This window comes from Lepidochelys olivacea, assembly GCF_965140295.1.
Source record: "Lepidochelys olivacea isolate rLepOli2 genome assembly, chromosome: 2".
Taxonomy (NCBI): domain Eukaryota; kingdom Metazoa; phylum Chordata; order Testudines; family Cheloniidae; genus Lepidochelys; species Lepidochelys olivacea.
The window spans coordinates 1,843,237-1,856,924 of record NC_140412.1 but is presented as its reverse complement, the minus strand read 5'-3'; the positions used below and the strand labels follow the sequence as shown (position 1 = coordinate 1,856,924).

The 13,688-nt window shown below is 67.5% G+C and overlaps 1 protein-coding gene across 3 annotated transcripts in view; it reads right to left on the bottom strand.

The window, feature by feature from the left end:
* Window positions 1-6,330: 6,330 nt before the first annotated feature.
* Window positions 6,331-13,688, bottom strand: part of MAF1 (MAF1 homolog, negative regulator of RNA polymerase III) — a 39,608-nt gene continuing 32,250 nt past the window's right edge. For all 3 annotated transcript variants that reach the window (XM_084618749.1, XM_084618747.1, XM_084618748.1), the window contains exons 4-8: window positions 13,365-13,530; window positions 10,932-11,053; window positions 10,251-10,370; window positions 9,194-9,313; window positions 6,331-8,847 (exon numbers count right to left, since the gene is read on the bottom strand). In XM_084618749.1, the coding sequence (XP_084474875.1) occupies window positions 8,826-8,847; window positions 9,194-9,313; window positions 10,251-10,370; window positions 10,932-11,053; window positions 13,365-13,530 (550 nt within the window). In that variant the 3' untranslated portion in view covers window positions 6,331-8,825. The remainder of the gene's footprint in view (window positions 8,848-9,193; window positions 9,314-10,250; window positions 10,371-10,931; window positions 11,054-13,364; window positions 13,531-13,688) is intronic.

Genomic DNA, 13,688 nt, shown 5'->3' with positions numbered 1-13,688 from the left:
CTGTCCGGGGGGCGGGGGGGGGTCAGTGCCCGCGGGGGCTCGAGTGTCTGGACGGGGGGCGGGGGGGGGTCAGTGCCCGCGGGGGCTCGGGTGTCTGGCCAGGGGGGCGGGGGGGTCAGTGCCCGCGGGGGCTCGGGTGTCTGGCCGGGGGGGTCAGTGCCCGCGGGGGCTCGGGTGTCTGGCCGGGGGGGCGGGGGGGTCAGTGCCCGCGGGGGCTCGGGTGTCTGGCCGGGGGGCGGGGGGGGGTCAGTGCCCGCGGGGGCTCGAGTGTCTGGACGGGGGGCGGGGGGGGGTCAGTGCCCTCGGGGGCTCGGGTGTCTGGCCGGGGGGCGGGGGGGGGTCAGTGCCCGCGGGGGCTCGGGTGTCTGGCCAGGGGGGCGGGGGGGTCAGTGCCCGCGGGGGCTCGGGTGTCTGGCCGGGGGGGCGGGGGGGTCAGTGCCCGCGGGGGCTCGGGTGTCTGGCCGGGGGGGGGTCAGGGCCTGCGGGGGCTCGGGTGTCTGGCCGGGGGGGCAGGGGGGGTCAGGGCCTGCGGGGGCTCGGGTGTCTGGCCGGGGGGGCGGGGGGGTCAGTGCCCGCGGGGGCTCGGGTGTCTGGCCGGGGGGGTCAGTGCCCGCGGGGGCTCGGGTGTCTGGCCGGGGGGGCGGGGGGGTCAGTGCCCGCGGGGGCTCGGGTGTCTGGCCGGGGGGCGGGGGGGGGTCAGTGCCCGCGGGGGCTCGAGTGTCTGGACGGGGGGCGGGGGGGGGTCAGTGCCCTCGGGGGCTCGGGTGTCTGGCCGGGGGGCGGGGGGGGGTCAGTGCCCGCGGGGGCTCGGGTGTCTGGCCAGGGGGGCGGGGGGGTCAGTGCCCGCGGGGGCTCGGGTGTCTGGCCGGGGGGGCGGGGGGGTCAGTGCCCGCGGGGGCTCGGGTGTCTGGCCGGGGGGGGGTCAGTGCCCGCGGGGGCTCGGGTGTCTGGCCGGGGGGGCGGGGGGGTCAGTGCCCGCGGGGGCTCGGGTGTCTGGCCGGGGGGGCGGGAGGGTCAGTGCCCGCGGGGGCTCGGGTGTCTGTCCGGGGGGCGGGGGGGGGTCAGTGCCCGCGGGGGCTCGAGTGTCTGGACGGGGGGCGGGGGGGGGTCAGTGCCCGCGGGGGCTCGGGTGTCTGGCCAGGGGGGCGGGGGGGTCAGTGCCCGCGGGGGCTCGGGTGTCTGGCCGGGGGGGTCAGTGCCCGCGGGGGCTCGGGTGTCTGGCCGGGGGGGCGGGGGGGTCAGTGCCCGCGGGGGCTCGGGTGTCTGGCCGGGGGGCGGGGGGGGGTCAGTGCCCGCGGGGGCTCGAGTGTCTGGACGGGGGGCGGGGGGGGGTCAGTGCCCTCGGGGGCTCGGGTGTCTGGCCGGGGGGCGGGGGGGGGTCAGTGCCCGCGGGGGCTCGGGTGTCTGGCCAGGGGGGCGGGGGGGTCAGTGCCCGCGGGGGCTCGGGTGTCTGGCCGGGGGGGCGGGGGGGTCAGTGCCCGCGGGGGCTCGGGTGTCTGGCCGGGGGGGGGTCAGGGCCTGCGGGGGCTCGGGTGTCTGGCCGGGGGGGCAGGGGGGGTCAGGGCCTGCGGGGGCTCGGGTGTCTGGCCGGGGGGGCGGGGGGGTCAGTGCCCGCGGGGGCTCGGGTGTCTGGCCGGGGGGGGGTCAGGGCCTGCGGGGGCTCGGGTGTCTGGCCGGGGGGGGGTCAGGGCCCGCGGGGGCTCGGGTGTCTGGCCGGGGGGGGTCAGTGCCCGCGGGGGCTCGGGTGTCTGGCCAGGGGGGGGTCAGGGCCTGCGGGGGCTCGGGTGTCTGGCCGGGGGGGCAGGGGGGGTCAGGGCCCGCGGGGGCTCGGGTGTCTGGCCGGGGGGGGTCAGTGCCCGCGGGGGCTCGGGTGTCTGGCCAGGGGGGGGTCAGGGCCCGCGGGGGCTCGGGTGTCTGGCCGGGGGGGGTCATTGCCCACGGGGGCTCGGGTGTCTGGCCAGGGGGGGGGTCAGGGCCTGCGGGGGCTCGGGTGTCTGGCCGGGGGGGCGGGGGGGTCAGTGCCCGCGGGGGCTCGGGTGTCTGGCCGGGGGGGCGGGAGGGTCAGTGCCCGCGGGGGCTCGGGTGTCTGGCCGGGGGGCGGGGGGGGGTCAGTGCCCTCGGGGGCTCGGGTGTCTGGCCGGGGGACGGGGGGGGGTCAGTGCCCTCGGGGGCTCGGGTGTCTGGCCGGGGGGCGGGGGGGGGTCAGTGCCCGCGGGGGCTCGGGTGTCTGGCCGGGGGGGGTGGGGGGGTCAGTGCCCGCGGGGGCTCGGGTGTCTGGCGGGGGGGCGGGGGGGTCAGTGCCCGCGGGGGCTCGGGTGTCTGGCCGGGGGGGCGGGAGGGTCAGTGCCCGCGGGGGCTCGGGTGTCTGGCCGGGGGGGGGGGGGGGGTCAGTGCCCGCGGGGGCTCGAGTGTCTGGACGGGGGGCGGGGGGGGGGTCAGTGCCCTCGGGGGCTCGGGTGTCTGGCCGGGGGGCGGGGGGGGGGTCAGTGCCCGCGGGGGCTCGGGTGTCTGGCCAGGGGGGCGGGGGGGTCAGTGCCCGCGGGGGCTCGGGTGTCTGGCCGGGGGGGTCAGTGCCCGCGGGGGCTCGGGTGTCTGGCCGGGGGGGCGGGGGGGTCAGTGCCCGCGGGGGCTCGGGTGTCTGGCCGGGGGGCGGGGGGGGTCAGTGCCCGCGGGGGCTCGAGTGTCTGGACGGGGGGCGGGGGGGGGGTCAGTGCCCTCGGGGGCTCGGGTGTCTGGCCAGGGGGGCGGGGGGGTCAGTGCCCGCGGGGGCTCGGGTGTCTGGCCGGGGGGGTCAGTGCCCGCGGGGGCTCGGGTGTCTGGCCGGGGGGGCGGGGGGATCAGGGCCCGCGGGGGCTCGGGTGTCTGGCCGGGGGGGGTCAGGGCCCGCAGGGGCTCGGGTGTCTGGCCGGGGGGGCGGGGGGGTCAGTGCCCGCGGGGGCTCGGGTGTCTGGCTGGGGGGGTGGGGGGGGTCAGGGCCCGTGGGGGCTCGGGTGTCTGGCCGGGGGGGTGGGGGGGGATCAGTGCCCGCGGGGGCTCGGGTGTCTGGCTGGGGGGGTGGGGGGGGTCAGGGCCCGTGGGGGCTCGGGTGTCTGGCCGGGGGGGTGGGGGGAGGATCAGTGCCCGCGGGGGCTCGGGTGTCTGGCCGGGGGGGGTCAGTGCCCGTGGGGGCTCGGGTGTCTGGCCGGGGGGGTGGGGGGGGATCAGTGCCCGCGGGGGCTCGGGTGTCTGGCCGGGGGGGGGTCAGGGCCTGCGGGGGCTCGGGTGTCTGGCCGGGGGGGCGGGGGGGTCAGTGCCCGCGGGGGCTCGGGTGTCTGGCCGGGGGGGGGTCAGGGCCTGCGGGGGCTCGGGTGTCTGGCCGGGGGGGCAGGGGGGGTCAGGGCCCGCGGGGGCTCGGGTGTCTGGCCAGGGGGGGGTCAGGGCCTGCGGGGGCTCGGGTGTCTGGCCGGGGGGGCAGGGGGGGTCAGGGCCCGCGGGGGCTCGGGTGTCTGGCCGGGGGGGGTCAGTGCCCGCGGGGGCTCGGGTGTCTGGCCAGGGGGGGGTCAGGGCCCGCGGGGGCTCGGGTGTCTGGCCGGGGGGGGTCATTGCCCACGGGGGCTCGGGTGTCTGGCCAGGGGGGGGTCAGTGCCCGCGGGGGCTCGGGTGTCTGGCCGGGGGGCGGGGGGGTCAGGGCCCGCGGGGGCTCGGGTGTCTGGCCGGGGGGGCGGGGGGGTCAGGGCCCGCGGGGGCTCGGGTGTCTGGCCGGGGGGGCGGGGGGGGGATCAGTGCCCGCGGGGGCTCGGGTGTCTGGCCGGGGGGGGTCAGTGCCCGCGGGGGCTCGGGTGTCTGGCCGGGGGGGGGTCAGGGCCTGCGGGGGCTCGGGTGTCTGGCCGGGGGGGGTCAGTGCCCACGGGGGCTCGGGTGTCTGGCCAGGGGGCGGGGGGGGTCAGTGCCCGCGGGGGCTCGGGTGTCTGGCCGGGGGCTGGGGGGAGCGAAGGGCCAGGGTACATAAATGGCCGACACCCTGTTTCCTGGCAACTGATGGCCTGGGCCTTCCCCCCTGGGAGGTGAGAGCTAAAGGGTTGGAGAACAAAGGAACCCGGTGACCACCTGGCCCGGGAAAGGGACAGAGCCCAGGGGAGGAGGGGCTGGGGGGGGACTGAGTTTGGGGCTGGCTGGGGACGAGGAGTGAAGGTTTCAGAGGAGCAGCCGTGTTAGTCTGTATTTGCAAAAAGAAAAGGACTTGTGGCACCTTAGCGACTAGCTCAAATAAATTGGTTAGTCTCTAAGGTGACACAAGTCCTCCTGTTCTTTTTGAGGAGTGAAGGGCAGACGGGGTTGTCTGGCTCCCTGCCCCCAAAAATGGACCCGGCTGAGGGGTCCTGTTCTCTGCACCTGCAAGCTCTGTTTTAGACCATGTCCCTGTCGTCTAATAAACCTTCTGTTTTCCTGGCTGGCTGAGAGTCACGTCTGTCTGCGGAGTTGGGGGGCAGGACCCTCTGGCTTCCCCAGGAGCCCCGCCTGAGTGGACTCGCTGTGGGAAGCGCACGGAGGGGCAGAGGAGGCTGAATGCTCCGAGGTCACACCCAGGAAGGGGGAAGCCGGGTGAGCTGTGTGTCCTGCAGACAGGCTGCTCCCCGAGAGGAGACCTCCCCAGCGTCCTGCCTGGCTTCATGGGGAGCAGTTCCAGAGCGTGGCCTGGGGACGCCGGGACAGAAGGCCCCTCGCTGGCATCAGGGGAGACCTGCTGTGGAACGGGGTGGGGGCCACGCAGCCCTGTCTTCATACCAGTCCCAGGCTGCCATTTTAACAGGAATCCGGCCCTCGGTCCAGCGCCTTTCACCCCATCCCTGTGAGCCGGGGCAGCAGCCCTCTGCTGAGACACTGGCCGCCCTGGGGGCAGGGGAGAGAGGCCCCGGCCGCTATGGGACATGAAGCAGGAACTGATTCAGGGCTGGCCACGGGCCCGTGCGAGGCAGCGGCTGTACGAACAGCAATGATCACAACCGCCCCCAGCACCCCAGGGAAACACCCCACACCCAGGAGATCCCCACCTGCAGCCGCAGACTGTCCTGGGGAGGTGGGGGCTGGCGGCACCGAGCCCAGCCCCCAGCAGCGGCAGGCCGCCACCTCCAGGCCTCAGGCAGAGATCATCCAAGAAGGACAAGGAAAGTCCCCGGCTATCAGATGCCACCCTCCCACCCAGCTCCGCCCGCCCCACAGCCAGCAAGGAGAGCCTCAGAGCCAGCGCCCAGGCCCCTGCCCACGGCACCGCTCCCGTCACAGCTTCCACGACCAGCCTGGAGCCCACAGAGTGGACGCCACATCCTGGGCTCAAGCCCCCAACACACACCAGGAAGTCCCATCCTGGGCAGACACCAGCTGCCAAGGGGCCTGGAGCCCCCAGGGGCCTGTGCTAGGACCATGGTGGCTGGATTGTATCGACCTGGCATTGAGCTGGTTGCACTTGCAGAGGCGCTTGTGCCTTGAGACCACGGCCTAGATTTGTCCCCCTAATCGCCCCCAGCTGGTCACCCCCTGACCCCTGCACTTCCCAACCCCGCCACTCTGCTGAGCGGCCCACTTTCCTTATCCCACCCCACCCGCATAGGCAGGTGCAGCACCTGGCACGGGGCACTCCATGCTGGCACCTAGGAGGGACTGACCGGAGAAGCAGCTGGGGGGGGAGGGGGGGGAGGCAGAAATTAACATTTGCAAACAAGCTCCCTTTGTGCTTTCTCCACTGCTGCCCCGCCCCAGACTGCAAACCGACCTCACTGTCCCCGCCACAGCCCTCCTGGGGGGATGGTCACAAACCTTGACAACGGTTGGGCTGCGGGGGTGAGAGCCCACTGCCTGGCTGTGTGCGCGTCTACTTTGGCGCCTGGCCAGCTCTCGCTGGCAGCTTGTTTTACACATAAACAGCAAGCTCTAGTCTGGTTGCACACCACCTCGCAAACGGGGCCCTGGGGCTCCCAGCCACACGTAAAGGGTAGAAAGGGGAGAGCAGCCCAGGGCAGCGTCTGCAGAGGTGCAAACACAGGAGGCAGGACACCGGCGAATGGGAGGACACGGTGCACTTGAACGTTCAGGTTGACTCTCCAAAGGCTCCTGAGCACGTGCTGGGGAAGGGGCTGCGCAGGGCTGGGAGGGGGATAGTGAGTGCAGAAGGGACACTCGAGCAGGCCCCAAGGAGGAGCCAGCCCTGCCTGCGTAGCTGCCATTTCCCCAGCTGGGAACCCGCCGAGCAGCAGGAACGGCCAGCACCTTTCTGGTACGGCCCCTGCCCCCTCAACTTGCAGAGGCTCCCTCTTCCAGCCCCATGGACGGGATGGATTCTCTAAAGGAAGGGGCATCAGTCACAGATAAACTTTATTGGTGTAACGATACATTGCTATGCAGTAAAGTCAAACCTCACAGGGACTCAAACATGAAACTGGCCCCAGCTCCCCACCCGCCGTGCAGGAGCCTAGAGGCACAAACTCTTGAAGCAGCGCAGGGGAACAGCAGCTGTGCCCTCCCCTTGGAGCAGGGGCTCCCTGCCAAGAGGCCGGCTATGCACCACTCAGGCCAGTGAACATAGGGGCAAAGGCAGGAGCGGGAATGCCAGGTCTTCGGTAGCTGGGCTGGGATCTGGCCCCATGGTTCCTGGCCAGGGCCCCATCTCAACCATGGATACGGGCCACATTTGCCTAGACTGAGCAATGCGGTGGAGCTTGCTGTGCTCACCAGCCCTCTGCCCGGGCACCACTGCAGACACCCACGCAGGCCATGCGGAGCCTCTGGCAGGAGTCCAAGCTACCAGGGTGCCCTTCACCCTGCTGGCCAGCCATGGCACAGCTCAGAGGCTCACGAGCCCCTGCCAACGAGCCCCAAATGCTGCGAGCTCCAGCCAGAGCCTAGCTGGGGCTGCAGCGCTTTAGCAGAGACGGTCAATGCACACGGGCCCCCTGCTCAAGGGTAGAAGGATATAGCCATGGCTCCCAGCGCTGGGGAGAGCAGCCTCCTTAGGCCACAGGTGGGTAAAACAGGATGCTTTGAGCTTAAGGTTCCCCTCCCCTCATCCTCCACAGGCCAGCAAGGGCCCTGGGCACACCCTGCACGCTCAAGGAGGCAGATGGTTACTGCCAAGACAGCTCCTGCCAGCACCGATGTACAGGCACCTGCTGGCCCTTAAAGCACTGAGCTGGGCAGATGTGACGAGCTCGCCTTGGACCAAATGCCCATGGGGGACAGGTGAAGGGACAATGCCCCACAGCGAAGGGGAGGCTCTGGGGGCAGCTGGCAACCCCACACGGTCCCCTAGCTGTAGGGAAAGCTATGGCTCACCCCAGAGCCCCTGGGGCACCAACTCCATTCCTGTGGCAGATTCCAGCAGTGAAGAAGGCTGGGTGACGAGCAGGCTCAGGTGGACGAGGCTGGTGCATGGGCCAGCTACAGGTCCCTCCGCAGGCCTGAGGCTAGCAGTGTGCGGCTCCACAGGCAAGCTCCCGGAGCCCTCCTCGGCTGGCTGAGATGTAGAGGCCCTGACTGTGCTGGGCTGGCCCCTCTCCACCTTTCCCTTGCAGCAGAGAAGTTGGGCCCAGATCCTCTGCCAGCACATCTCCACTAGGGGTTTGCACTACACCAGCTACCCGGTGCAACCTGCCAGGGCGAGTGAGGCCAGAGGAGGAGCTGCAGGGAGCAAGACCTGGTGCTGCTGCCCTCTGCAGACACCATGCTAGTGCCAGGTTCCGCCCCCCCATATGATCCAGTGCCCATGCAGCTCTGCACCCCAGTCCTGCTATGGCCCTGGGACAGCGTATATTCATCCTGGCATCGGGCCCAGCAGCCTGCACTAGGAGGGCCAGTGCTGTGGAACTGGCCATGGGGGACGGAGGGGAGGATGCAGTTAAACCAGAGCATGAGTCAGAGCCTACAGGGCTGAGCTGCCAACAAGAGGAAAACAGGCTCTGCAGCCCTCCCCGATGGAGCAGGCTCCCAGCAGCAGCCACCCCCTCCCGCCCCGCCCCACACGCGCTCTTGCCCAGCTCGAGCACAGCTGATGCCAAAAGTCATCTGTGGTTTAAAAACAAAACAAAAACAAACCAACCAACCACCAAACAGCCCCTCCGGCCTCAGCTCGCTCTCCCAGCCAGTTCCTTTGCACAGGGGAGCAGTGCTCAGCATGGGGCCACAGGGTGGCTGCTACAGCCTTGGAAAAGAGCAAACTGAGCCCGTGAGGTGAGCAGGAGCCAAGCAACCCCTCTCCCCCCCAAAAAAACAGGGAGCGGGCCAGTGACGTGGGGGGAGGGGTGGGTCACCAACAGTTCTGAAAGAGGAGATCCAGGACGTGAAGATGCCCTGCCCTGCCGCTGCTATGGCCGGACGGAGTTTGCTGCGTCGCCATCGGTAAAGAAAAGTGCCCGAGGAGCAGCCTGCCCTGCTTCAGAGCCAGCAGGAGCAGGACATCAGTGCAGCCAGCAAATCAATTCCTAAAGCGCACTGAACCATCCCAAAGGCCCTGCGCAAGCATCTGGCAAGCTGGAGCCCAGGCCGGCAGTGAGAGCGTGGCCTCTGCTGACCAATCACGCAGCACCTGTCTGGAGGGAACGGGCTCTCGGGCAGCACCTGCAGCTGGAGGACATCTGCAGCCCAGAAGCACCAGCTGCTTTCCACATGCAGTGCTGTGGGGCAGAAGCTGGGGCACTCTGGAGCCCCCAGCGCCAAAGGGCAGAGCAATGCTGCAGGCTCTGGGCATGGGGTAGTTCACATAGCGGCCAGGGCTGGCCCATCCTCAATGCTGATGGACTGGAGACTGGAAGGCTGGCTCAGCAGGGCTGAGTACTTCTTGGAGCTCATCTGGACACTCACATGCAGATAACCTGCACCCTGCAAACAAGCACAGCTGTCACAGCTCTGCCCAACATGCTTTGGGGGAAGCACAGCTGGCTGCAGCTCAGAGCCGGGCACCCCGCCCCGGGCGCACACCAGCTGGGGCTCCACAGAGACTGGCCATGGCCAGGCAGCCTCGAGTCCCTCTCAGAAGGGGTGACACCTTCACAAGTTTCAATTCAACAGGGCCAGGCCCCGTGCTCCCAGGGCCCGCCAGGGCCAGAAGCTCTGTTTCCATCACGCAGACGGGCTGGAGAGAAACGGGTACAGTCATGCTTTGTGGGCAGGGGACAGCCAGGATCCCGCCCCACTCGGCATGTCCCTGCCAGCCGAGCTCACACACCTGTCCTCCTCAATATTGCTGCTTTCCTTGTCATAGGCATCCATGCTCCTCCCCTGGTCTTCTTCACCGAGATCCATGTCCAGCTCGTTCCCTGACTCCGAGCGAGGGTATGTGGACCCACTGGAGAGACAAAGGGCAGCAGTGAGCATCAGCCAGCTCCCCACAGCTAAGGCACAGCCCCATTGGCACCAGTCTAAGGCACTGGCCTCCCGTTACGAATCCTGGCTACGCTGAGCAAGGGCTCCCAATCCGGCCAACTCAACCCCCCAGCGGCCAGAGGGAGGAGGGGCTGCAGGGACCCTCCCTGTGGGAGGCCAAGCACCCATGCCATTAGGAGAGGGAGGGTCAGGCTGCCAGGCCGCGGCTCCCATCCAGTTTGTACGTCAGTGTGGAAGCGAAGCTGTATGCTGCAGGCAGATCAAAGGGGCCTGGCTGCTCTGGGTTCCCTCTAAGTTTTCCCACCCATGTGCGGAATGCATTTTGTTATGTGCACCTATATGGAGGTAGTGTGTGACACATCACCTTCATATTGGTGCACATAACAAAATTCATGTGGGAGGGGTGGGGCCGAGGGGTTCAGAGTGTGGGAGGGGGCTCAGGGGTGGGGCAGAGGGTTCCAGCTGGGGGTGCGAACTCTGGGGTGGGACCAGGGATGAGGGGTTTGGGGTGCAGGCTGCCCCAGGGCTATGGCGGGGAGAGAGGACTCCCCCCAGCTGTCTCTCTCCCCACGGCAGCACCTGGGCGGGGGTGCCTCTCCCTGCCATGGCAGCTCCGGGGCTGGGGACATGGGATAGGCGCCCCTCCCCTGGCTGCAGAAGGTTGGGGGCCAGGCTAGTTGGGGCCAGAGGAGGGGCGCCCAGGTCCCAGCTGGGTAGGTTCCCTGAGCGCCTGCGTGGCACTTAACAGGCTGCTGCACGGCCACACAGTTGACAGGGAACTTAGGCGGAGTGCAGCTCTAGCTCAGGGCACTGCTGGGGGTGCTGGGTCGAGGGGGCTCCCCCAGCAGGAGGCACAGCTTTCAGACAGGTCGCACTTCCCCGCGGTCCCGCAGCCTGACCTGATGGAGCGGCAGGTGAAGAAGACAATCCTCTTCAGCCTCTTATTGTAGAAGAAGTAGTTGAAGGACCAGAGGCTGCCCTCCTCGCCGAAGGGGTCCGAGTCCAGATCTGGGTTGTAGCTGCAAAACCAGTGGCGGGGTGAGAAACACCCTGCCTAGAGCTGCCTGTGCAAGAAGGGCTCCCAGCACCCAGACTCTCACTCAGTCCAGGCACGCTGCTCACTCTGGCCTGACACCAGCGTGACAGAGCAGAACCGACCTTTGGCACCTGGTGGTCAGAGCGCAGCACAAATGGTAATGACCCAGCCGCCAACCCAGCACACCCCACAAGGCAGGCGGGTGCAAGAATAAACGATGTGCAGGGAGAAACGGAGGCAGGCTATTAGCCCACTGGGCCAGCAGCCCCAGGCAGAGCCAGGAGTGAGGCAGTCAGCTCCCTTAGCCGCAAGCTCATGGTGTGCCCAGGGTGGGAAGGGGAAGGCATGGGATCGTCCCTTTTATCTGCCTTGGCAAAGGGACCCCTATAGGCAGGGCAGGCCAGAATCAGAAGGATGTTCCCCAGATCCACTATGTCGGCCCAGCATTGAGGAAGAGCCCCGGCTCTGTACTCCCCAGCGGCACATGGCCTGGCTGCTCCAGGGCGTGGGGCTGCCCTATGCCGAGCGGGCAGGCAGAACAGACCTGTAGATGTCACACTCCGAGAGACAGATTTCTTCATCCACAGCATCCCACAAGTGAGGCTTCAGGGCTCTGAAGTCCTCCCGGACCGCTGAGAACAAGCTACAATTCACAGCATTCACCACCTGGAGGAGACCAAGACACACTCTGGGCTGGGCTGGACACACGGGAGTCAGGACCCTGCAGCTTTCCAGAGGGAAGCAGGCAGCCCCTCCCCAGGGGCCCTGTGCTGTGTCCACGATGCCTGGGACAGGGCCCAACTCCTCTGCTCTGGGGAGGCCAGATGGGAGTCCAGAGAGTCTGGAAGGGTGGGTTTGGAACACTGGCTGGCCCCGAGGGCAGGGCCGGATTAATGCAGGGACTTTGGGGGTGCAGCCCAGGGCCTCGGGCTAAGGGGAGCCCTGCAAAAATAAATCCATAATTATATACAATTCAGTGGTCACCAACCTATTGACTGCGATTGACTGGTCGAACCTGGAGCCTCTGCCAGTCGACTGTGATCTCCGGGCTGCTAAAAGTCCAGGGGCACAGCAGGGCTCAGGCAGGCTGCCTGCGTGCTGTGGCCCCATGCTGCTCCCAGAAGCGGCTGGCTGCTGGCACATCTCTGCGGCCCCTAGGGGGGCAGGCAGCTCTGTGTGCTGCTCCTGCCCCCAGCACTGTTCCTGCTGCTCCCATTTTCTGGGAACCGACCAATGGGAACTGCGGGGACAGCGCTTGCAGGCAACGCACTACGCTGTCCCCCTCTTCCCAGGGGTGTGCAGAGACATGCCAGCAGCTGGCTGCTTCCAGGAGCAGTGTGGGGCCACGGCACACAAGCAGCCTGCCTGCCTGAGCCCTGCTGCGCCACTGGCCAGAAGCCGCCTGTGGTAAGTGCCTCCCAGCCGGAGCCTGCACCCCAGCCCCCTGTCCTAGGTCAGAATCCCCTCCTGCACCAAACTCCCTCCCAGAGCCTGTATTCTTCACCCTCGTCTGCACCCCAACACTCTGCCCCAGCCTGGAGCCCCCTCCTGCACCCAAACTCCCTCCCAGAAAAACGAATATAACAGCTGTTCTGTTAGGCTATTTTGAATTAACTTAACTATATTCTACATGTTTTAAGAGTGAAATGTAACCACAGAACACCTTTATGTTAATTAAAAGGCAAGTTTAGTATAGCGTTAATAGCTTTGATGCCATAATTGTGATAATTTTGTTTTAAATTAGGAAAGAGACTTGTATACAGGGGCCCCACAAAATCTAATAGCCCCAGCCCCCACAGGAGAGTTAATCCAGCCCTGCCCAAAGGCTCGCTCCTCTGAGCGGGAAGGAGCCATTGTTTCCCATGGCACACGCCGGAAGTGATAAGCTAACAGCTTTGGCAAAGCCCTCGCTTGTCGCACAGCCCTTCCGTGAAGGGGAAGCTGCTGCAAGGGTACTCTTGGGATGGGAGGAAAAACAGAAGTCTAACCTAGAACACAAGTGTGTGTGTGGAACAGATGCAGACCAATGGGCACCCAGCGTTAGATTCAGGAAAACGTGGGGAGAAGCAGGAGAAATACAGAAATGCATTGTGGGGCAATAGAAGCAGAGGTGGGGGTGGTTGGACCTGCCACAGGATCCCACAGACGCCAGTTCAAAAGACTCTACAGCTGCACGTGGCTCCCCTGAAGCTGTCTGGGAAGGGAGCATTGCCGCAGGCCGAGGAAGGAGGCCTCCCGCCAGCAGGCACAGCTCTGGGCACCCTCTGCTTAGTCAGGATGGAGCTCTGCCCACTCCTCAGCATGGTGCCTGGGAGGCTGGACAGGGTAACCCAGTCTGGGTGGCTCTCAAAACGCTGAAAAATGCTCAAACCCTGCCCCTGCCCCTGCCTCTACCCAACGAAAAGCAGTACCATACCCCCACCCCACAACCAACCCCAACACCACCACCATGAAACAACCCAGCCCAGCTGGCACAGCCAGGGGAAGTCAAAACCCCACCCACAGGCACAGCATCCCCCAAAGGAGAAGGGCCAGAGGGGCCCTGGAGCCTGGCAGGGGCTGTTCTGAGGCTGCTGATTTTATGTGGGAAGTGCTCAGATTCTGCAGTGATGGGCAGCAGGACAGATCCTGATAGCCTGCGCGGGACGGGGGGGGGGGGGGACGGGGGGGGATGGACTTCACTCCAGTGGCTGAGAGGGCAGAAGGGGAGGGTGTCTCACTGGAGGGTGGGTCTGGAGGTGGCAGAGCATCTCCTGGGGAAGGGTCTGGCTGCAGCCCCTCTCGGAGCAGGTGGGCCTCATAGATCTAAACCCCACTGGCTGGGTCCCTGGGGTCCCCCACCACACTGAGCTGGAGGGAGCCCTGTCTCGGCTGCTCTCAGAAGGTCCCTGCCAAACTCCATGGCAAGGAGCACTCTGACCCCAGCCACCATCAGTAGCTGGCTCCTGTGCAGTGTTGAAGGGAGCCCATCCCGTACCCAGTTGAGGCTCGGCTCCCTGCTAAACTCGTGGCTCTTGGCAGCACTGAAGTCGTAGTCAGGCCGGAAGGACTCGTTGAGGGTAGCGATCAGGTAGAAGAGAGTCTTGCGGCTGCACTTGTCACTCAGAGGCCCCTCCTCGTCTCCACTCTGACTCTTACTGAGCCTGCACACACAAGACAGCTAGGCGGGCAGCTGCTACCAGCTGCCCAGAAGCAACACACTGGAGGGAGGCCCCCGGCAGCCCCACCCCACACCCCAGGACAGGAATCCTGTGGAAACCAGCTTCAGCCCCAGGGATACTGCCAGAACCCAGCAAACAGG